Below are 25,239 nucleotides of genomic sequence, written 5' to 3' on the forward strand. Positions count from 1 at the left end.
TCAGAGGAGTTTTTTCGCTGTTTAATATTTCTCTCTGTGTACGTCAGCACAGGGAGCTCCAGGGTGTGGTTTAAATCATTATGCACGGACATGCTATATTTGAGTCATTTTACTAAGCTTAAATACGCTTAATGCATTCAGTAATTGGAATATAACTTGTAATGAAAATGATAGGCATGTATTTAATATAAGTACATTAAATCATTGTTTACTTGTAGAGCCATTTAATGTACTGCTAAATGTTTTAAATTGTTGGGAAATATCGGAACAAACCTAAACATTTAAGATTGATAGAACATTTTTGAACTACATAGTTGCAACAGACTATTCCATACTAGCGCATACTCGTCCAGCACAAATACATAGCCTACATGTTCAGACATGCTCTGGTTCTCAGCATATCCCCTGAGAACAGCTGGAATATCAGAAGCCAAATACTGCAGAAGATTACACCGAATATCTGATGAACCCGATGAGTATATGGAGGCCTAATTGCAAAGTCCCAACCATGACACTAAAAACGACCTATGAAAAGTTATATATAAACCACTTCATGAAACAGGTATAGGTTTATAGGAATTCAAATAATAGCTTGAACATTTAATGGCTGTGCAGACGTCTCAGTTGCTAAAAGCATTCAAAAAAATCTTTCCCTCATGTCAAAAATAATTCTAAACCTAAACATCTAAAGTGTTTGGAAAAAGCTGTGACAGAAATAAAGAGACTACACAATAAGGTTTCTTGTTTTTCATTTAAAGATAATCCAGTTTCTTCTGATTCACACAACACAGGGAATCCTTCATTTAAAAACATTAATATTAAAAGTAGGGGAAAAAACATCCTAAACTTTTCTCTCTGCTCCCATCTGGGCCTGTATCACCATTCATGCATTTGTGACGAAGACATTCAAATTAATATACTTGGGTTAAAAAAAATCAAAACAAAAAAGCAAAACAGGGCTCATTTGGTGTTTCAGTGCTCGCCTTTAAACATCCTGACCTGCGAACCCTCACTTCAGTGAGTCTAGTAAATATTTACTCATTCATATGATGAAATATGAAAAAGGAGTGTCTATCAAATACAGATTACCACAAAAGCCTTTATCAAAGGCATTCAAAAACTGACTAATGAGCATCAGCATGATTCAGAGAACAACCAGCGAGAGCAGACGAGCATTGTTTGTGTAACAAAGTGCAAGAGATCTGTGACAAGCTAAAAAAAAAAATATTAAAATCAGGCAAGACATTAAGTGGTCATCAGAGGTTCAAGCAGTCCATTGAGATGAATGTCCTGTTCAGAATTATTGTTTTCTGTTGTGTCATTTTTGAAGCTGAGGGCCACAAGGGAAATGACGTCCAGTGTTTTTTTTCCAGTGTCAGACAAGCCATTGAAAACACAGTTTTTAAGCGTTAAAATGCTTCTCCTAACCTTCACAAACAAAGCTAAGCAGACTTGACTGTTGTTTGCTGGTGATTTGATTAGCAACATGATTGACAAAGTCTGACACAATTTCCAAAAGTGCCAGAAAAATAAACACTCATACGCAGCCTCATAATGCATGCATTATTTTAAATAAATTATGCACAACACAATCATACAACTTGGCAGATATAGGTGCAGCTATGAGGACAGCACTCTTTGTCTGCACTATTGCCACATGTGTAGGAAAGCTGTCTTGTTTGGAGGTGTACAAGGCAGTGCTTAGATGGGACAGACTACAAAATTGGTAATGTGACTGACTCAGTTATTCTCTAGTTTGTGACTTCTCATTCAGAGAAGAATTTTAATGCTCATATCTTCAATTTTTGCAGGTCAACCCCATTTCTCATATTCTATAACTCCTTCTATGGGAGCTAATACATTCGCATTGACTCTGGGGGTGGATATATCTATGTTACTTATATTGATTTCCTGACATGTTAAAAACAGCAGCTGAGGCATCTTTGCCTTATTCACTGAATCAAACCCATCTTCTGGCTCAGATTAGGCAAAGATTCAGTTTGGGCCAGCAGTAGGAGAGGCTAGCCTTCAGTCTTAAAATGTCTCCTCACAGACATAACTGCAAGTCTTCCCTTGTGTGACATGCCAGCGTGTAGGGTGCAAAATCCATGTGAAATAAAAGTGTCAGTTGCTATAGCAGCTCCTCTTTCTGTTTTTTGGCTCTGTGGGGTCCTTGGCCATTGCGCAGGGACCCATTTTGAGGCCTCAGTAGATGGCCCCGCTCTCTGTCAGTCCAAGGGACACCATCATGGCCATCATCACTGTCCAGGTCTGAGTCTGAGTGCATGAGAGCAGAGGAAGTAGGAGCTGGGACTGGTTTCAGCCGACCTAGGTAAGAGAGTAAACAAAGTCTCAAAAAAATTCTTATGATAGTCTTTTGAATGATGTGTGTATAACTTTAAAATAGTATTTACCTGCTCTAGGTGGATGCAATTCAATGCTATCCTGGTCATCTCCATCAAGCATTTTATAACGACTTTTGCGTCTAGCTTTACTTTTGCGTCTGCAAAAAGAGCAAACAAACAAATCTCAACCCCAGTTTAAAAACAAATTAATCAATAATGCTATATTAGATATTTACATATTCTATTTTCATATGCATTTTATATAAATAGAATTGTGTAAATAAATAATAAAAAAATGCCCTGAATACAGCAAAGAGAAAATAACAGCTTGCGTGTATTTGCCAGGTCAATGAACTGTAACTATGAGAAATATTTTGTAAATGTTTTGTAAAATCCAGAGAAAAGCAATGATGCCCACACGACATGCCAAAATAACAGACAAGTAAACCTTGAGAGTGGGAAAAGGCTTTGCATTCATTCAGTTAGCTTTTAAAAAATATAAAGCACAGGATGTTTGAAAAAGAGCCCCCTTCAGGGTGTACTCCTGCCTTGCGCCCAATGATTCCAAGTAGGCTCTGGACCCACCGCGACCCTGAACTGGATAAGCAGTTACAGATAATGAATGAATGAATGAATGTTTGAAAAAGAGCATATATAAGAGACCAGTGCTTGGTACCTTATATCCATGCCACGCTGTATAATTCAAATTATTCATTCATTCATAGTCTGTAACCGATTGTCTAGTTCAGGGTCGCGGTGGGTCCGGAGCCTACACGGAATCATTCACAGGGTGACATACATACACACATTCACACCTATGGACACTTTTGAGTTGCCAATCCACCTACCAACCTGTGGTTTTAGATACATGGGAGTAAACTGGAGCACCCGGTGGAAACCCATGCGGACACAGGGAGAACACACCTCACAGAACTCCTCACAGTCACCCACAACCTCCAGGTCGCTTGAGCTGTGTAACTGTGACATTAACTGCTGCGCCACCGTGCTGCCCTAATTCAAATTGGTATAACTGAAATTCAATTTTCATTTTGAGCTCAAAAATGACATTTTCCTTTTGCTACTGATATGTTTCATATTCACACTATCAATAGAGTTATGACTACACAGTTACTCCGTTGACATATACTCCTTTACCTTTTGCAACAACACACCAGTCCCCATACGATAGTTGCTATAGCAACCACAATCATGAATGACGCTATAGTCACATATAAAACACTCCATTCTGAAAAAGACAAGAAATCCAAACATAAACACCTCATTAACAAGGACTCATTAATTCATTATATTTATAAAAGGTTGCAGACACCTGATCCAAAGCAGTAAACACAATGCTCTATAAAGTATTACCCTCGTCATTTGTAAAACACACAATAATTCAGCTTTGATAGCACATGACTGTGCTTTATAAATGTGAAAAATTACACTGATCCACTGAAACCACTGTTTAAAAGACTAAACGCTGTCCAAGTCAACAGCTGGTGCTGGACCAGGTAACTTTCAGCTTATTTCTACTGCAAGTTGTTTTATGGAGATGATAAAAGCTGTGTGAACGCTACTTAACAGCAGTGTCTGTGATGGGTGCAACGAAAATAGTTAAATCCAGAAATTAAAGGGTGTGTCCAAAAACCTTTGGACATATATTGTGCTTAAGATCAGCTTGGTATTTATTTGCATTGCTGGTGCTTTAATCATTTGTGTGCTTTGCAATTTCTCACCACAGTTGCTCTCTGCATCCCCCAGCTGGGTTCTGATGAAGTTTTCCATCCAGAAAGGGTGACACACACAGCGCCGAGTAAAGGTGTCACACTCTCCATGACTGGAACAGTTCAGCTGGCAAACTGAACACACAGCACAAAGTTGCCATAAACCAAAATGTGGCACTGATATAATGCCTCTGAATATTATTAATGTTGCATATTAAAGGGTATCAGTACTCACTAACTGTGTCCACTCGTCGGGCTTTGAAGATGAGGAAGTCATTTTTTTGTTTGCGCAGTTTGTTTCGCAGGCTTGTGGCAACACTGTGACCAGACAGAGGCGGCCTCCCTGGCCCTCCTGACACAAGGAATACTAAACGAGTGCTGAAAAACACACACACAAATTCAGAATTGTATTTTGGGTCAAATGATTACCTGTAAAAATGTAATCTGTAAGCTAATAAAAAACATTACTATATTAATGTAACAAACTTGTCCTCCCTGCTTTCTGATTATGTAACAATTGCAAGTATTAGATTACTGCCCGGCTGTGATGTACAGAAATGCTAGAATATAGCCAAGAAATTCTCACCTAATTTACTAATTACTTGATATGCTGCACAATAAGGTAATTTTCCATGTATATAATTTTTCAACATTCATATCTGGCCATTGCTTAAAATAATGTGAGTTTTAAAAAAATATATATATATTTTAAAAATTGTAATGAAACAAAAACTTTTTTTTACAATTATGTAAGAGGCAGTCATGACTTACCTGTGCTCATTAAATGCGCTGATCTCTCGCACAGTGATGTCACTGTCCAGTATACCCAGCAGGACACCCACTTGTCTGAGGAGCATGTCCCTTTGTCTGTGGGACACCTGAGACACTGACACCTCCAGCACCAGCTCCACCAAGTCCCGTGCCCACATATCTGTCACCAAGCAGAGGAACAGTTAAACTGACTTCACACACATACACACACTTACACACACTTACACACACTTACCTGAGCGAACCTCCACAGTGCCTCTGTCAGTACTGATTTGGCCTTTACTGTCTGTCACGGAAAGAGTGAAGACGTACTTTCCTTCCACTAAGTTGCCGAGTAACAGCACTGCCTGGTGGTCAGAGTTATTCAGCACATCCTAACAAATAAAAACCATACAGAATATCCATTTACAAGCAGTAGAGGTACCTGATGTACACAGGTTTCAAAACATGTAAGAGACTGTACAGCAAAGTACACTACTTTTCTACTTTTTTCCTCCACCTCTGAAAGAAAATTCAGTTGACTGTAAACAATACTTCAGACCCAGGTTCAAGTTAAAAAAAGAATAAACGGAAAAGAAAATGCAATTTACTCCATGACTATATCTATTTATATATTTATATGCAAGAACCTGTCATACAGAGTGGTCAAACACGACATAAGTGTTTGAAGGTTCAGAAATTCACTGTTCACCACATCATGCTGAAATGGAAAACTACGAATCAAACTTTAGGTCTTAAGCCTATACTCAGAACTAACTAATTACATTTATAGTAAGGTATAAATATGTAACTATTTTTATCCAAACCATTTTAAATAAACTTGAAAGTATGACAGACCTTCAAAAAATGAAGCAGCCTTACTAGTTATACAGGTTTCATTTTCTGCCACGTTGCTTGTTGACCTTGTTTTCATGCCTTATTTCAACTAGTGTTGCCATTTTCTAATGATCAGAACCATGGCTGAATGTATAATTCCTGGCAGGGCCTTTAGCTTACCCCCGCTGCTGGGCTGCTACCATCTCTGACCCAGAGATAACTGATTCCCCCCTTATCATCAGAGGATCGGGAGCCATCTAAGACTGCTGTTCGGACAGGTAAAGTGACAGGAGGGCTGGACTGCACCTTTGCCACAGGTGGTTGGTCAAGCTCTGAAGTTAGGGAAAAAAAAAAAACATTTTATAACAATGTATGACATGGGGTGCGCACAAATTCCTACTGAGCCATATTATACACGGTCTACGTAGGCAGTTGTCTAAACACTCAGCATTCCAACAAATATCCAGCCATAAAAGAGAGGCTATTGGGACTCTCTATGAAGACAGTGATGATGTGCCTGCGGTTGGGAGTTTGGATATATCTGAAGATTTTGATACAGGTGTGCTGACAAGGATCTCTCCTTAGCCTTTAACTCTATTTTAATCACATTTGAACAGTGTGCTTGTGTAGTGTGTCCATATAGTAATATACAATGCTGTCTATGTAACGATCTCGCAATGAATTCTGACAAGTTAAGAAAATGCATGGATTGTTTGGAAGTGTGAGTCTAGTTAAAGACACAATGACAGTGAGGCATAGGGACAGTCGACCGTGTTGTTGGTTGACTTGAAATTATGTTTGGTACATACCTTCTCGGGCAGTCACAGTGACTGTATCAGAACTCTGTAGATCCCTCTCATCCGTCACGGTCAGCATGAACGTGTATGTTCCCACCTGCAGTCCCATCACCGTAGCAACAGCACTGTCTGCATTCTCTATTCTCACTCCCTCTGGGCCCCTGTATCACCATCACAGGGTAATAATGTCAGTACACAGTGGTGGTTGCTGGACACTGGGCAGGGTTGGGACACATGGGACTCATGGGGTGTGGCTCCATATCTTAATTGTTTTGGGGTTATTTTTGTGAAAATTTGTGTGGTTTGGGGCAGTTAGGGTTGGGTAGGTGGGGTAGAGGGGTAAAAGGTCGAATCCATAACCAAGAAAAAAAAAAAAAATAGAGAGAACTATTAAAAAAAAAATCCATATTCACTCTAATTCCTGTATTCGCATCAATCTAACTTTGTATTAGCATATTTTTCAGTTCCAAAATATTTTCGCTTTAATTTCTGCAGTCAGCAGTGTGTGCATTAGATGGTGGTGGCTCTGGTAAGCTGCAGGGGAAGGGAAAAGTAAAGTGTGTGTGTTTTCGGTGGTGTCTCTGCTGATCCTCACGGCAAGGGGAGAAAAGGGAGAGAACTACAGGGTGAGAAGCAAGCAATGTGCGTGTGTGTCTCTCAGAAGGTGACTGCAGGGCAAGTAGTATGTGTCGCAGACTCCTGCTGACAGTGGGGAATGTAGGATGTACTTGGCTTGTGCATGGATTGATTGATCACTGCCCATATATTACTTACTTGGTCTGTTCCCAGTGGTAGGTGGCTATTCTCTGATCATCAGTACTCTTGCTGCCATCCAGAGTGGTGTGGTCCACAGGAAGTGTCAGTTCTTTATCGGGTCCTGCGTCAGCTACAGGGGGCTTGTTATTCTCTGAGGAGACAAACCAAAGCATGGGCTTCACCATGAATAAATGGGTTCTTTTTTGCATTCTATGAGTGTGTTAACAAAACAGCCACATGATTAATATTTAGCACACTGTGTGGCTGTAGAAGCCATAGTTTAATTGTCTGTGCAGAGGACTAGATAGAGAATAAGGAGCCATTTGTGTAGTAAGGAGTAATGCACAGTGTAATTAGAGATGCTCACCTGGCTGCACAATGACAGTGACCTGAGCTGTGTCCTGCTGTCCAGATGAATCTGTGACAGTGAGCTGGAAAGTATAGTCTCCCTCTTGCATAGCAGACAGCTGCAAAGTAGGGGTCCGTACTCCCTAAATTATAGGCAAGTCTCAGTTTATTTACATGTAGAGAAATACCTTAGAGCAAAACACACCTAAGCCCCATTCAGACAGGATTAGTTTTACATGGGGAGCTGGGGTAATGTAATTTTTTGCACAAGACATCAGTAATATTTATAGTGGATTCGCACTATAAGTACTAATCCTTCACAGAGTTACTATAACCAATATTATAAACTGTTTAATGGTAATGACACACAACAAAGGCTACTAGTATGCACAGCTTGATGTGTCATTCAGCTGCGGAGCTTTTACTTAAACCATATATTTCATCACTAAATGCCTCTTTCAGCTACTCCTTTCTCGAGAAAACACGCAAAAAAGTCCTTTTCTCCTGAATATGACACAATATTACCCCACATTTCAATTTGGACGGGACTAAGTTAACCTGGGGTCATTTTTACTGCTCGTTTTACGGTAGGTAAAAAGCTCAGAAATTTTACAGAAACAGGGGCGTGCACTCCAGAAAAAATGACTGAAATGGTCTATTCTGACGGGTTTAAAACTACTGAGAAAATAATAACTCAGCTAATAATTACTTTAACCCACATCCACAGGTAAAACTAATCCCTTCTGAATAGGGCTTCAGACAGTGTTTTAAGGATTGTAGTTTTCTCACCTAAGTGTCCACAACAAAGATGTATGTTTTTGCCAGTTAATACAAATGTAAATAAATTAATTTGACTACTATTAATGATGTTATTAGTGCTGGTCACAAACGTGCCATATCTGTTGTGTCCTATTAAACATCACATAAATGAATGACATATTTTAAAAGGTGGCCTAAGAGGGTAGTGGTATGAGAGACATTTAAATGCTAAGTCACAAACAACAATAGTATAAGAAACATCTCTTTCTGTTTACCTGCATCTCCACCACCTTGCCCTTACTCTCTGGGCTGAGGGACCATTCATAAGCCAGAGGCTCATGGTCATCTGTGCTCTCGTTGCCATAGAGCGTGATCGAGTTGCGTGGCAGCGTGATGACCTGATTGGGTCCAGCATTGGCTACAGGCCTATAATCCTTTGCCTTGTTGACAGACAGCGTGGCTTGGGTTGAATTCTGAGCCCCATCTGAGTCAGTAACTGTAAGGCTACAATTACACAAGAACAGAACAGTGAAGCAAAGCATAACATTTCAAAGGAAAAAAACAAAAAAAAAGTGAAATATGGAAAAAAGGGGAGATAAGATACCCCTTTTCCACAAGTTAACATAGTTCCCTGACTGCGATATGCTATAGTCAACATTTAAGATAAAGCACCACAAGCACCAAATTCACCCTGTTTATCATGGGTTTGCCATTGTATATTTTCCTCATCATTTTTAGCAAAAATAGGCAACAACCTTTATTCAAACAGCGTATTATTAAGTACATAAGGATTATAACCAATGCTAAAAAGTCATCTGGCAAGATTATTATTTCTATTGGTTGCAAGGACTGATCATTTGATACTAAAATTATATAAGTTATACCCTAGAAAGTATATTTATGGTCACAATTTCTGTTGAAAGATTCCTTATGGACTGACAAACATACATTAGTTTAATGCAAATTATTTTATTTTGAATAATTATATCGGTTCAGTTATATAGGAAAGTGAAGAGGTATCAAAAAGCTGTTGTGTAAATTTCAGGCCTACATTGATGACACTGCAAAACAATTTAAGCACAAATATTAACAGTGGTTGTGCCAAACACAATAAGAGAATTTTAGTTCAGTTATAACTGAATTATATTTAATTTACAGAATTACACAAAAAATGTTTTGTCGGTTACATTCAACAGTTATTTTTAGATTCTTGGATGCCTATACATAATATTATGGTGCGTAAAGCAAAGGATGTGTGAAGTTCCATGCTTATTTATACCTAGAAACAGAAAACATAGGCTGGTGCATTCATATACTGAGTGAAGCATGACATGCAGTCTTCAGTTAACACTTTGGATCTAAAAAGTTTTTTTCACCATTTTTTCTTCTAGTGTTTGATTTTACAATTTGCAGTTACAAGTGTTTATACAGTCATGAAAACATTGTTCTGTACGACAATTTCTGCTAATGGATTCATTTAATACTTGCACATAAAAAAAGAAAAATCTGTGTTTAAATTCCACTAGCAAATGTCTGTTCTGTCTTCCTCCTTGAACAGAAAATGAAATAAGTGAGCTGAAGGGGTGGGTGCTGTGGTGAAGGATTACCTGAAGGTGTAATTGCCTGGGACAAGGCTTGTAAGGGTGAGAATGTCTGTGTCTGCTGAGACCTTTTCCTCTCTGAGTGGCCCCTTCACTTCTTCCCAGTGCCATGCTACTATTTTATCATCATCCGTGCTTTCTGGGAAACACGAAAAAATTTTCTGAGATACTGAATTTGGGGTTTTCATTAATTGTCAGTTATAATCATCAAACTAAAAGAAGTAAACAGTTGAAATATTTCAGTCTGTGTATAATGAATGTGTATAATATACAAGTTTCACCTATTGAATGGAATTACTGAAATAAATCAACTTTTTCATGATATTCTAAAAAGTAAACAGTGTTGTTACACAAAAGTGTCAGTTTCCTGTGAGAGCAGTTTATTGTGTGTGGTTGTATCCTGCAACACAACTCATAACTTCATTACTAATCTTCTGAATTAATTTTAGTTTTAAGACTTGCAACTTTACATCAATGACTGTTTACATGATTGGCATACATTAGAGAAAATTATTCTTTCTGTGTGACAATGACAGACACAAAGATTAGAAGCACTATGGATGCTTTTCTTTTAAAATAGCCATATAACAAATTAGGAGTTGAGAAAATATTTCTTCAACTTTATTCTAAAAACGTCCTTTAAAGCTTTGGTCCTAGCCTATATTATTACTTTGTTGCCTTTATTTTTGATCAAGACAAACAAGCCACAGCTAAAGCAGACAGTTGTGTGAACATAGTCTCAATACCTTGGTTAATCATCAAGCCTATTATCAAATACATGGTCACTTCAGAATATTAATATTACAATATCCTTGTTTCTACATTCATTTTCCTCACTATCCTCTCAGCTCCACTGACCATCCAGGAGCAATTTGGATTTCTACAACTACAATCTGTAGTTCATCTATTGCTCTGCATACTTTGTTCCTCCCTTTCACCATGTTCTTCAATGGCCAGGACCCCACAGACCCACCAGAGAAGGTATGATTTGGCCTTGGATCATTCTCAGTGCTTCAGTGACACTCCTGGTATTTATTCACTTGGACAAGGTGGAAAGTTAGTATGTTGCTGAAGTGCAAACACTTAAAAAGAGCGATATAAACATGTTTTTAGAATAAACTATGACATTTTAGCTTGATCATACCTGCTGCACACGCAGCACAACACTGGACTACCACACCCGTCTTTTAACTGAGACACCCATTGACTCTCCCTCCAATTCTTTCCTATCCACCCTTTAGGACCACTGGTTTCATAGCCCTACCACCTGAGCTTCTTATTTCAGTGCATGCGTTGTTTACTGTACACATATACACCCATGCACATATACTGAAACCATGCAGCAATAATTTACTTTCCTGTGAAAACATGAAGAACAACTTAAAACAAATATAAAATATATCTTAAGTTCTATTTGACAGAAACAACACAGGATCCACAACTTTTAAACCAAACACGTTGATATAAATGTCTGTAAAATGGATTCTGATCAAAGCAAACACTCAGCCTGCTTGCATATATTCAGCCAAGCAAAAACATCCAGCCAAAAACATAGTGTGGACAACTTTCCGGGTCCTGTCTGTGTCTTTCCAACAAAGAAGGTGTGTCTAATAGATTTGACAGTAAGTGGGCACAGTTTTTTAAAACTCCATAAGCAGTGCTGTGTCTGATCCAGTAATATCAATGCTACCCTAACACAGCACCAAGATGTCAGTGTCACTCCAGCACTGAGAATGATCCACCAGCAAAATGCTACCTGCTCTGTGGTGGTCCTGACCATAAAGAACAGAGTGAAAAGGTGCAAAAAAATGCAGAGCAACAGCTGTAAAACGTTCTCTAAATGTTAAATTTCAAAATGCTCCTGTAATGTCAGTGGAGCTGGAAGAATATACACTGTCTGTAGATATAAGGAGATAGTAATAATATTCTGACTCTACAAATTAAAAAGGTCCAGTATCAAGATAGCCTGTTTACTTCTAAGGAAAAAAGAGACTTATGGGCTAGATCTTTCAGCCAGGAAAACGCAGTAGATTACAAAATCACATTTGCAGATAAAACACAACAAATTTAAGCGCAAACAAAAAGCAATTAAAACAATGCATGAATAACAATTAATACTTACGACTGCCATCAATCACAGTGGAGCTGGTTGGCAACGAGATCTCCTGAAACTTTGGTGATACCACAGCAACAGGTGGCTTATTTACTCTTGGTGCTGGAAAGGTGTTTTAAAGAAAAGCCTTGATTAAAATTGACCTTAAGACAATCAAATCAGGAGGAGTGCAATATGCAAATTAACAAAATGTTTGTCAAAACAAACAAAAAATGTGTGTTATGTCTGGATGTCATATAAATATCAAAATCTGTCACTCCTGACAGCCAAACAATTACTACCTGGTTTGACTGTAACATTGACACTGCCTTCTCCGTGTGCACCATCACCATCAACTATTACTTCAAATTCATAGAAACCCACAGTCAGCTGAAAACAAAACAGAAAAAAATGCTAGTCATTTCTTAATTCTTAAGTATTTGGTTGTGTAATGAGAGAGAATGAGGCAGGAGCTAAATGTTTTAAACCTGGCTTAATTTGAGTGTCTTGCTATGTTGTCCTTCCATTTCTCCAACGTATTCTTTGTGATGGGTCTTCAAACGCCAGTCAAAAGCATAGTTAGTCCCTAAAAAAAAAATGTGTATATATATATATATATATATATATATATATATATATATATATATACACACTCAGCCAGTACAGATCTGTCTCCTAAGAAACAAGAGAATCATATTAGGTTAGATTAATGCTACCTGAAGGTGGTGCTGGCACTACAAATGCATTCAATTCTACTTCATTTCGTGGCAGAGTGACCTCCACGTTGTTGCCAGCAGACACCACTAGCTCCCGTATAACTGTGGAAAGAAAAACAGGTTTAACGTGTTTAATAAATCAAATGCTATAACATCAGAACAAATTTGTAGATTAAACATTTTTTTTTATATTTAACCTTGTTTAACCAGGCAAGTCATTAAGAACCACTTCTTATTTACAATGGCAGCCTGGCTAAAGGCAAAGCCTTTTAAGGCACATAACATAAACAGATCTGGGTATACTGGAAAGTCCAGAAATACCGACCGTCTAAAGAACTCCTCTGAATTGTGCCGTCTTTTAAAATGTGGTCATTCCAGTAAGAGCAGGAAATAAATTAGGTTCAATAGTTTAACCCCTTGTTTCCTACCAACTGGAGCTGCCGTTGAGGTGGAAGAATAAGATTGAGGTGCAACTGTTAGTGACTCAGTGCTGCTGTTGGAAGCTGAGTGATCCACAGTGTCTTCTTTTAATGTTGAGTTCTGCCAAGGAGCTGAGGGAGCCACCTCTTCTCTGCTGCCATTGGTGGGTCCATTCATTGTTTTGTTTGCTGTCACTGGCAGGACTACACCAGTGAAAGAAGTTGTCAGATTGGAGTATTGTGTTTTTTGCATATCCTGCAATAAAAATCTGGGTTTAATAATTTCAACAGCAGCAAATAATAGCAACAGCTATAAATTATATGGTATCATGATACAGTAGCAACAATGAAACTTATACTACGATTATTTAGTTCAGCTGTAACTACTGATTGAAAAAACTGTGTGCAGTTAGAATCTCATCCATAATGATAGTAAAGAATGAATCAATAATGAGTTTTATATATATATACACATATATATACACACACACACTACTCATTATATATATATTTATATACATTATAAATATATATATATATATATATATATATATATATATATATATATATATATATATATATATATATATATATATATTTTTTTTTTTTTAACAATTATTTTGCACAATGTTCCTTAAACCTCATAACAAATACCATATTCTCTAAATATTATTAAATAAGACTTTTAAGGAATATAAGGACATATGTACATGAAAATAATATTTATACCTGTGGGAAATGGTTATATTAAAGTCAGGTACTGATATATGTTGGTCTATTTTTAACTGCACTGCAAGGTTAATCTTCAAGCAATTGCTAATAATTTTCATGGCCAACCATTTATTTTTTACTATCCATATAATTGATTTGTTATTGTAGCCATAATGTAATTATGATTGTAAGGAACTGAAGTGTTCGTCCACATATAAAACCCAGTGCATTTGAAATCAAACACCTAAAAGAACTTGGTGTGATTTTTAAATTTCTAAAAAAAAAAAATAAATAAAAAAAAAATAAAATAATAATAATAATACAGCTTGTGGGGAAAATCTCTTTCAGACAGTTTTTAAAATATCCACATATAACACCACATACATGACTGTTGGGTTGTAGGTCTGCTGCCCTGTTTTCTCCAGCAGGTAACGTCTCGCGTCGGCTTCTTATCCTTTTTGCTGTGTTTTTGCTGAGGAGTTGCAGAAGGCCCAGAGACTGGACGTGGGGCTGTGGAAGTGATGTGATGGAACAGCCATCTGAACGGGCACACCTCAGGAGCACACAATACCCCCCCAGACTCCACACTGCACTGCAGGATGGTTCCAGGCAGCACGACTCCCAACACTGTGCCCCACCACGGTCCACAGCCAGCGGCCTCCAGCCCAGCCCAATAACTCCACCACATGATATTCCCAACACTCCACCGGACACTCTGCACAGACTCGCCTCCACACCTGAGAACACCAGAGCTTAATAAAGAAACGTTAATAATCCAAATGCACCTGTAAATTGTGAGAGTAATTTCCCGTTTTGCATTCCATTTGCTACACGGACCCTTGGTCATCCATGTTTGTAGAAAAGAGCAAAAAGTAATGTGTGATGGAAAGGGACTATTTTTCTTCATGGAAGATAAACAAATATTTTTCCACTGTCTTCTTAATCTTAAAAACTAATGATAAACACCATGCGGTCATGCCTTCAGACATTACATTTTCTCGCTATCAGACACTAAAGAGCAATCAGCTCTCTGAGGCCAAGAAAGTCACTTACACTTCTATAAAAGGTACAATATGATGCTGACAGATCTTTAATTGTTCATATTGTTCTACGATGTGAAACTAGACTGAAAACGTTGTCAATTTTGCCGCACACAGCACTACAAAAAGACGTTCTCTGTTAGACGGCAACTGCCGCTATGGGTGGCCAACAAGCTCAAAAGATTAGATGAAAAAAGCGTCTGTTCTCCATTGCATTTGATATGTAACGTATGTTTTCAGTAATTCTTTCAGTATTTTATTACTTTTATTTTTATTACTGATGCCAGACTTCACTGTTAAGCCTTCTGGATATGCTGTGGGCTTAATTCAGCGAAACACCAAGGAGAAGAGGTGATGATCTGATGATCCCTGTGAACAGCTAGTGATACAGTGGCTGGTTTGTGTACCCATGGGCTGTGCTTCAAGAGTTAATGTAGTTGCTGATTGGATCATAAACAGCTACAGCAACCTTAGTGTTGACGTGTAGGATTCAACAGGAATTTTGGTGGATGCAGTAGATAAGGTAGTAATAAATGAAATGATGATTTTAAAGTTCACCGCGACCCTGAAGTGGAGAAGCGGAAAAGAAAATGAATGAATGAATGATTTTAAAGTTATATTAACTGGTTTGAAGGGATCAGTAGAGAAGAATGAATGAATGAATGAATGAATATGGAATGACAAGGTTTGGTATGTTGGCAAAGGGAACAAGACAGTAAGGTCAAGATGATTGATCAACTAGATAGAAATCCATCCATCCATCCATTATCCACCGCTTATCCGGGTCCGGGTCGCGGGGGAAGCAGTCGGAGCAAAGAAACCCAGACCTCCCTCTCCCCAGCCACCGACGCCAGCTCCTCCGGGGGTATACCGAGGCGTTCCCAGGCCAGTCGAGACATATAGTCTCTCCAGCGTGTTCTTGGTCTGCCCCGGGGCCTCCTCCCCGTTGGACATGCCCGGAACACCTCTCCAGGAAGGCGTCCAGGAGGCATCCGAACCAGATGCCCGAACCACCTCAACTGGCTCCTCTCGACGTGGAGGAGCAGCGGCTCCACTCCGAGTCTCTCCCGGATGTCCGAGCTCCTAACCCTGTCTCTAAGGGAGAGTCCAGACATCCTGCGGAGAAAACTCATTTCAGCCGCTTGTACCCGCGATCTCGTTCTTTCGGTCACTACCCAAAGCTCGTGACCATAGGTGAGGGTTGGGACGTAGATTGAACGGTAAATCGAGAGCTTTGCTTTTCTGCTCAGCTCTTTCTTCACCACAACGGACCGGTACAGAGCCCGCATTACTGCTGACGCTGCACCAATCCGCCTGTCAATCTCACGCTCCATTTTTCCCTCACTCGTGAACAAGACCCCGAGGTATTTAAACTCCTCCACTTGAGGCAGGATCTCACTTCCAACCCGGAGAGAGCACTCCACCCTTTTCCGACTGAGTACCATGGACTCGGACTTGGAGGTACTGATCCTCATCCCTACCGCTTCAAACTCGGCTGCAAACTGGTCCAGCAAGAGCTGGAGGTCCCGGCTCGATGAAGCCAACAAGACCACATCATCTGCAAAAAGCAGACATGGGATCCTGAGACCACCAAACCGGACACCCTCCGCCACTTGGCTACGCCGAGAAATTCTGTCCATAAAAATTGTGAACAGAACCGGTGACAACGGGCAGCCCTGACGGAGTCCAACTCCGACTGGAAACCAGTCGGACTTACTGCCAGCCATACGAACCAGACTCCTGCTCTGTTTGTACAGGGACTGGATAGCTCGTAACAAAGAGCCCAGTACCCCATACTCCCTGAGCACCCCCCACAGAATACCCCGAGGGACACGGTCGAATGCCTTCTCCAGATCCACAAAACACATGTAGACTGGTTGAGCAAACTCCCATGCACCCTCCAGGATCCTAGCGAGGGTAAAGAGCTGGTCCTGTGTTCCACGACCGGGGCGGAATCCGCATTGTTCCTCCTGGATCCGAGGTTCAACTATCGGTCGGACTCTCTTCTCCAGTACCCCCGCATAGACCTTACCGGGGAGGCTGAGGAGTGTGATCCCCCTATAGTTGGAACACACCCTCCGATCCCCCTTTTTAAAAAGGGGAACCACCACCCCAGTCTGCCAGTCCAGAGGCACTGCCCCCGATGTCCACGCGATGTTGCAAAGACGTGTCAACCAGGACAGCCCCACAACATCCAGAGCCTTGAGGAACCCGGGGTGAACCTCATCCACCCCCGGGGCCCTACCGCCAAGGAGTTTCACTACCACCTTGGCCACTTCAGCCCCAGTGATAGACGAGCCCCCCCCGGGGTCCCCAAGCTCTGCTTCCTCTGCGGAAGACGTGCTGGTGGGATTGAGAAGATCCTCGAAGTATTCCTTCCACCGTCTGGTGACGTCCCCAGTCGAGGTCAACAGTTCCCCGCCCCCACCATATACAGTGTTGGTGGAAAACTGCTTTCCCCTCCTGAGTCGCCTGACGGTTTGCCAGAAACTTCTCGGAGCCGACCGAAAGTCGTTTTCCATGTTCTCACCGAACTCCTCCCACACCCGAGTTTTTGCCTTAGCGACCGCTGAGGCTGCGAGCCGCTTGGCTCCTCGGTACCTAGATAGAAATATAAATAGTTAAACTAATTAAGGGCTCTTATAAATTAAATGGAGGTTAGCCCACCCAGATGGAGTGAGGTACGAGATGTGGTGCATCAAGCAAAGGCAGGTTCTGCTCCAGGGCCTAATGGTGTGCCATATCGGGTGTACAAGTATACACCTGAGGTCTTGAAGTTTTTGTGGAGGTTACTGTAATATATGATATTGACATAAAGAAACTGACAGTAAAATTTTCTGATACTAAATGTGTTGACGTGGCTGCCCTTCCTGAATAACATAGTGGTAATTGTAGTCAGAAATTATGGATCTTTTGAAAACTACAGCCATTTAAAAGTAGTTATTGTAAAAAGGGGTACTGACATAATGACATGTTCAAAATGAAATTAAAAAAAGAAGCTGACTGTAAAATAATTTGATACTATGGATGTTGACATGACTGACCTTCATGAAAAACATGGTGATCATTTTATTCAGAAATTATGGATCTTTTCAAAGCTACAGTCATTTAAAAGGAGATCATGTAATCTAGAATCTAGCTATAATGACACATTTCAAAGTGAAATTAAAAAAGAAACGGACAGTAACATTTTCTGACACCAAGTGTGTTGATTTAGCTGAAACATCCTGAATAACATGGTGGTCACTGTAGTCAGAAATTATGGATCTTTTGAAAACTACAGCCATTTAAATGTGACTACTGTAATTTGTGTTATTGATATAATGAGAAAGTTTAAAGTGAATTTAAAAAAGAAAGACAGTAAAATGGTCTGACATGACATTCACAGGTGTGGGTTAAATTGCTGACCACAATTACATTATCACTGCCAGCCAATACTGTCTCATACAGCGGACTCCATTAAAACATACGCTTTGTAGAAGGAGAAGCACCCTGCCATTACCACCACTATCAAAGCTCCAACAAGCACCACCACCACTATCCCAGCTCCAACAACAGACACTATCCCAGCTCCAACAACCACCCCCACTATCCTAGTCAACAATTCCCACTACATCCCAGCTGGCGGATTTCATTGTGCAGTCACAAGGAGCTGAGCAACATTTGTTTGTACTCTAACATTTAGATTTTCTCATCAATACAGATTCAAACCTTTGTTAGGAATATCAACAAACATATCATTTTACTATGCAGCTCATTTATTGTATATTTATCTGTAATGTATGTATTTAATCTAACTGAAACCATCAATCCGCACATATAATTTATTTTTGTAACTTCATTTGGAGCGCTCAGTGGGAAGAAGTGGATTCCTCATAGGCCCTCTTCCCAGGTGCCTGTCTACCTTGAAATTGAAGAACAGCAGGACACCCTTTTTGTCACTACTTCATAGAACAACACACCCGAGCTTCAAGGATGAAGTGCACCTTTCCAGAGGTACGCCTAATCATGTAATGCATTTGTATTTAATCCTGCTCATGCACTACTCAATATAAACTGTATAATCTAGTGTGTTGCTACATTATTACAGACTTGTGTGTAATGGCTTGCTGTTCTATGTTCTGTTTTGCTATAATGATACATTTCAATATATATTGTTAAAAATGTTCCCTTTTCCTTTGGTAGGAAACCACATGTGCCCTGGCTATGATAAAAATGTCTCCTTGGAGCAGGCTGAACAGGTCTTCAGCTGTGGTCCTGTTCATCATCACAGGTATGAGTAGAGAACAAAAGTGTTTTTACATAAAGCCATAAAATATTTAATAAAGTATCACTGTTGATGACAACTTTAATTACAAAATAGCAATGTCAATTTATGAACCTTCTTTGAGTGTTTCTGTTAAAAGAGCAATGATGTGTCAAAGAATGATGTTATTTCAGTGAAGTAGAAGAATACAGGATTGATAGATTAAATAAAGAGTTGAAGAAGGAATGGATGCCACCCTATTGGTTTGTAATGCTGTAACCTACTTTACGGTGCATGTTTAATATTGAAATTTATAGGGCATAACATTTGGTTTTCATGCCTCTCTCTCTCTCTCTCTCTCTCTCTCTCTCTCTCTCTCTCTCTCTCGTTCTGAAATTTGATGTTCAGTATTTTAAAAATTATTTTTATTTTGAAAGTTCTGATATATATTTTATACTTTATTTGATTCATATCTGATTCATTTTTTGTGTCAAATATCTGCCTTTATTTTACACAATTACAAAACATGCTGCAACGCTTAGCAAAATTATTTTATTCCAGACAAAATCATATTTAGACTTTAAAACTAAACTAAGTGATTTGATAAAGTTGTGTGAGCGAAATAAGCCTTTGTTATAAACTATAAGAAATTTAGGTTAAATAAACTTTTAAAAATAAAATATAATTAGTTATATAGGGTTTTTGGGTTGACTAAGCTATAAAACTAAACTATAAGCAGTTATATAGCATATCGGGTGGAGCAGGCCTTTCAAACTAAATTATAGAATGTTACATAAAGTAGTATTTGGCGGAATATGCATTTAAACTGAGCAGATGCAGTTATATTTGGGTGGAATAAGCTTTTAAAACAGCTATATAGTTTGATAAAATAGTATTTGGGCGGAATAGGCATTTAAGCTATAAGCTTATTTTTTAATTTTTTTTATTTTAAGCTTATTTTTGCTACATTTTATTAAGTTAGGTCCATACTGCTAATGTTTGTACGGTCCGCCCAAATACTATCTCTACTAATACTAGAGACTAGCATACTGGACTGCTGGACTGTTTTTTTTATTTATTTATTTATTTTTTTCCCCCACTCTTTTACAGACACTGGGCCCCATAAACCCATCAGATTGGTTTCGAGCACTCAAACAGACTGGAGAGATAGCAAATGGTGAGAAAACATCTTCTGTTTTTTATCAAAAAAGTTTTTTTAATTACAGTCCTGAACGTGTCCTTTAAATCTTTAAATAGAAAATGATAGATTGAAAAAATGCTGGAAGACAAAAGCATAGGCATAGAACTGTGGAAGAGTTACAAAATAATACATAAACAAAAAAGACTGAATGTTTAATATAATATAAATTTTTATAGAAAATACAAAAAATATGATTCTCAATGTAGATGTTTATAGCACAATTTATATATTTATAAGAAGCTGTAGAGACTAGTTTGTAGTTATATTCTTTCATGAGCTTTGTCTTCAGCTATATTTGATATATATATATATATATATATATATATATATATATATATATATATAGCTGAAGACAAAGCTCATGAAAGAATATAACTACAAACTAGTCTCTACAGCTTCTTTATCATGCAGAAACAGAGTCTACAATTCCCCTTTCCCTAAAGACCGGATATGATGCATGGGAAAGCAGCCTTCCCTGTTAGCCTCCAAAAAACACTGCTCATGACTCATCCCCATAGCTACAAATGTGCAACACCATATTATAGGACGGTGTTAAAAGCCCTCCTGCAGAAACACTGTTGGTAGCATTAGGCCCCAAGGATTACATTTGGAGCACAGACACACTGCAAGTCTGTTTTGCAAGTCCCCTTCTGTGAGAAAGCCCCTTTCTGCTTCTTTTTTGAGTACAAAGCTCTCATTGTGCTTGCTGCATTGTACTCCTCAACACGCGCACCATCAGTCACCCTAACAGTACTGACCATTCATACATATGCTAGAGATAATAATATGTACTAAAGGAATAAACAACAAGCAGACTAGATACAAATATAACAAAACTATTAGGACAACCAAAAACTGTCAAAATAAGTAATTTAAAATTATTAAAAATCTAGATCATGTCACAGGCCAAACTATATATTAGCTAATTTAAAACTTCTGACATTAATTAAAACTTCATGTGTCTTATCAACACCACAAACTTCATGCTTGTGTAAATGTGCATAACTTACCAGTAGGAGGGCAGACGCAGAACAAATAGCCTAAGGACAGGAGGAGTAGCTGATGAGGCCCAGGCCAGAGAGGTAAAACCCAACAGTGTGCACTTTTTATTGCATAGGACATCTTCCCACTAATAGCAGGAGTCTAGATATATGAGGCAAAACAAAGAACACATTTGTAAACATTATAGTTCACTTTACATGAATACTGGGGAGATTAAAAAAACAACAACATTCAGTTGTTTACAGGAGGCAGTTGATGTGAATGTAAACATACAATGTGTATATTTGGGATTTTAAAAAAAGAAATAAGACCAGAGACGGACAGATAGATGTAATGTGCTCTATAGATTTGGGGCCATGATACTGAAGGACACGTCTGAATTTGTAGATGGAAAGAAGACCAGCATCAGTGTTTCACCTAAGTGTACAGGGAGGGCAGTAAAGGTGTAGGGTTTCTGCTGAATAAAGCATTGCCAGACCATGAAGCGATTCAAAAACTGTAAATTTAAAATGCATTTCCAGTGAAGTTTGTCCTCTTATCTCAGAAGCAGATGATTAGACCTGACAGACATTTATTTTTGGTTTTGCAATGACACTACGTGGCTTATGTAGCTACCAAATTTATATTCATCTATTGACACAGCTCTAATTGGTTTAAGTAGATTAAGCATATTGTTTGTATTGTGTATAAAATACGATTAAATATAAACAAAACACAGGCTTCAAAATGGCAGTCAAAATACAGTATATCATATGTTCACACATGAAACAGAAAATACTTTAGCAAGTGTGTTTGAGATTGCATGACTCATAACATTTTGGGACAAGCATACAGTCACCAAAAACTTTAAAAGAACTTTTAAAAATGTTTTTATGGCCGAGCATAACAATGCATGACTTATTGTGCTAAAAAGACAGTTGCTTTTTGGATAGCACTTTATTAGATTACTCCTGAGCCAATCTGGCAATAAATCAGTGAAGAGTACAAGCTTCTATTGCTTTTTAGCTACATCAGACTCATAGCATTAGTACAGAGCTTAAGAAGCAGACATATTGTGGTCAACTGTCTTACTGAATTATTCCTGCAACAGATTTTCAACAAAATCATAAACCACAGAAAGAGAAAACCTAAAGATAAACATACCTTTCTCTAAGCAGTTGGTGGAGGTAAAGACACAAGAAGTGGAGAATGGAGGAAGATGCTGGCAGAGAGGCGAAGAGACAGCCACACCACCAACTCCTGAGACCACAGCACCATTGCACTCCTATACTGTGAGATATCTTCTTAAACCAGAGCCAGAAATAAGAGGAACAAAAATAAATAAATAAATAAATAAACACTAGATTCATTACTTTATACATATTCAGAAAAACAGCAGTGCTTGGGTCTGGGGAGAAAACTAAAACAAAAACAAAATATAAGTTGGGTTAGAGTTAGGGACCTTACATTTTATAATGCAAAGATTGTTTATCTAATCTAACATGCCCACTGCCTTTAATTATACATTTAAGCTGAATGATTAAACTTTTCCTCCACATTCTTTGACACATAACAGAGATAAACTGAAAGAAAACACACAATTTTTATGTTTAAATGACATCAAAGTGCTTCTAGTGCAATTTACATTTCCTGGTCTCATGTGTGCAATAAGACATTAAATAAACATAAGGACTGAACAACAGCAACTGCTTGGAGAGTAAAAAAAGCACATCTGTTCAAAAGCTGCTTGTTCTTCTTAGGCATACCTCAGAATACATAAGAAACCCTCATTTAATTCATGAGAAAAATGCTAAAAAATTATCTCCCTGCAAAAGAAACTTAATTACTTGTTTCATCTACCCCCACTGAACTATATCCAATCTTGTGTGCATGGTGTTAATAAACAAAGGTGTGGTAATTAAATGTTCAACACAAATATTGGCGGATGAGCAACATTTTAATGTTTAAAAATCTTCCGGCTCTTAGTATATCAAGAAGGCAAGCCATTTTCGACTATTAAACATGACACATTCTGTAACATTCTGAAGTATTCAGACTGGGTTTCTCTATAAGTTGCCTGTCTGTAAGGAAGTTAACTCTCTCCATATATCACCAAGATTAACCTGACACTGTAAACATGAATCACACTTACCAAACAAATACAAGACAAGAACAGAGCATGACTATCTCAGCTTAGATACATCTTTGCAAATTATTTTATGTAACTCTTTTAAAAGACAAAATGTTAATTTGAGAATTCACATGTACTGTTCTATGTCGCAGATGAGAAATTGCAAGAACACCAGCAGTCTGAATCCCACGCTCACTTCTCAACTGCTGGTGTTCAGAAAATAAATCAGTGGGATCTCAAATCAGATTCCTCTATTATGACACTCATGATCACAAAAAGGATAACAGTCCTGCTCCTGAACACAGGCCACTGATCCGGGTTTATCCGGGTTGGCAACTCTCCCCAGGTCTAGTTTCAGTAAACATCTGAACATGCAAGTGGAAATCTCTGCTGAGTGAGGGTGGACGATATGGCAAAAATATAATATCTTCATAATTAAAGACAATTTAAAACAATATGAATCAGAATATTTATGCAGAAAAAAAAACACACCAGTACATTAAACTACATTATACTGCACTGCAAATAAAATGATCAAATTGGACTTATTGTCGTTTCTGTGCAACGAAGCAAACAGATGGTACATGACTGGTCATAATGGAGGTAAACCCTATTAACTACACGATAAACTGCTCAGAAAACCATATGGTTTATCACATTGACGATGATGTATCTTTCTGACGATGCCTGCAGTGAACTGTAGTGACAGGTTCATCTTGGAGCCAAACTCCTCGATTTCAAAGGCACTAGCTCTACAGCTCCTCATAGTCGGATACGTGTCTTATAAACACGATGTCACTTATTAGAGCCCCGGGAGTCAATACAGACACGAATCCCGGTGTCTCCCTCAGTAATCCTCAGGCGGTAAGTGGGCCAGCTCAGCTCGGAGCTAACAGCTGTTTAGTGTAAAACAGTCCTGAGCAGGTGACACACACAGTAAGCATTAACACACTCATTTACACACTGATAAATACACTCACCTTCTCTTCACAGTCGGTAAATTCACCAGGGAAAGTGCACAGACATTTCTACAGCAGCTGCCTAAACCCGAATGGATCGTATCGAGGTCAGGATTTACACTCTCTCTATCTCTCTCACATACACACACACATACTTACACTCGTACACACAACCTGCACCCTCACACGGAAACACACAGCACATCCACTTCCTCCGCTCATGTCCACCTGATACCACACACACTTCAGCTCCTTCACCTCCACATTACCCTCGCAGAGCTCGCCCCATGACCGTTTCAACAACCGGCTTCTTTCCGATACCCAAATTAACGGTCGAAATATATTTTAAAGGTTCACACGACCCCGTTTGCGTATTTTACCCAAACAAAAATGGCTGAACTGGTCAACAACCCACTATCAAACACTAATGCCTGTTAATAACGCCGGTTTTATTAACATGTTATCAGAATGTTAAACCTTTCTTTTTTATTAATTAATGGTTGACGTCCTGTTAACAATTATTTAATAATTTCTGTGTTAAACCCTTCGAGCGGTTAAATAGGCGACGTTCACGTTGTTACACGGTGTTTGGCGCCCTCTTTTGGCTCTGAAAACAAATGTACCAATGTTGAAAATGGAAGTTCTTCAATTCTCCAAAATCTAATCCTCTCTCTTTTCTATCTCTCTCCAGTTTAATACTTGACCATTTCGCTTACGTTTGTGAACAGTTCTAACTCATTTACACACTTTTTATGTGTGCTCTCTGTGTGCTCTCAGTTGTTTGTTTCTTGAGACCTGAGTTCATCATATGTATGTTTGCAAA

General features: G+C 38.7%; 1 protein-coding gene across 2 annotated transcripts; it reads right to left on the reverse strand.

Annotated features, from left to right (window-relative positions):
* Positions 1–741: 741 nt before the first annotated feature.
* Positions 742–24,846, reverse strand: kiaa0319l (KIAA0319-like ortholog). 2 transcript variants are annotated; one of them, XM_066674659.1, is made up of 22 exons: positions 24,438–24,846; positions 22,491–22,627; positions 21,356–21,488; positions 14,243–14,595; positions 13,157–13,403; positions 12,729–12,830; positions 12,501–12,598; positions 12,315–12,402; positions 12,043–12,135; positions 9,927–10,059; positions 8,595–8,823; positions 7,580–7,703; positions 7,231–7,363; positions 6,469–6,617; positions 5,840–5,991; positions 5,079–5,217; positions 4,844–5,003; positions 4,308–4,450; positions 4,085–4,207; positions 3,501–3,591; positions 2,415–2,503; positions 742–2,328 (listed from the first exon to the last, which is right to left on the reverse strand). In XM_066674659.1, exons 3-22 carry the CDS (start codon positions 21,465–21,467, stop codon positions 2,132–2,134), a joined length of 2,955 nt encoding a protein of 984 aa, XP_066530756.1. In that variant the 5' UTR covers positions 21,468–21,488; positions 22,491–22,627; positions 24,438–24,846; the 3' UTR covers positions 742–2,131. The 2 variants fall into 2 exon arrangements, with proteins under 2 accessions (XP_066530756.1, XP_066530757.1); XM_066674660.1 differs by having other exon boundaries at positions 22,491–22,630.
* Positions 24,847–25,239: the final 393 nt, after the last annotated feature.

The sequence above is a fragment of the Hoplias malabaricus genome, chromosome 6 (genome assembly GCF_029633855.1).
Source record: "Hoplias malabaricus isolate fHopMal1 chromosome 6, fHopMal1.hap1, whole genome shotgun sequence".
In the NCBI taxonomy this organism is placed as follows: Eukaryota; Metazoa; Chordata; class Actinopteri; order Characiformes; family Erythrinidae; genus Hoplias; species Hoplias malabaricus.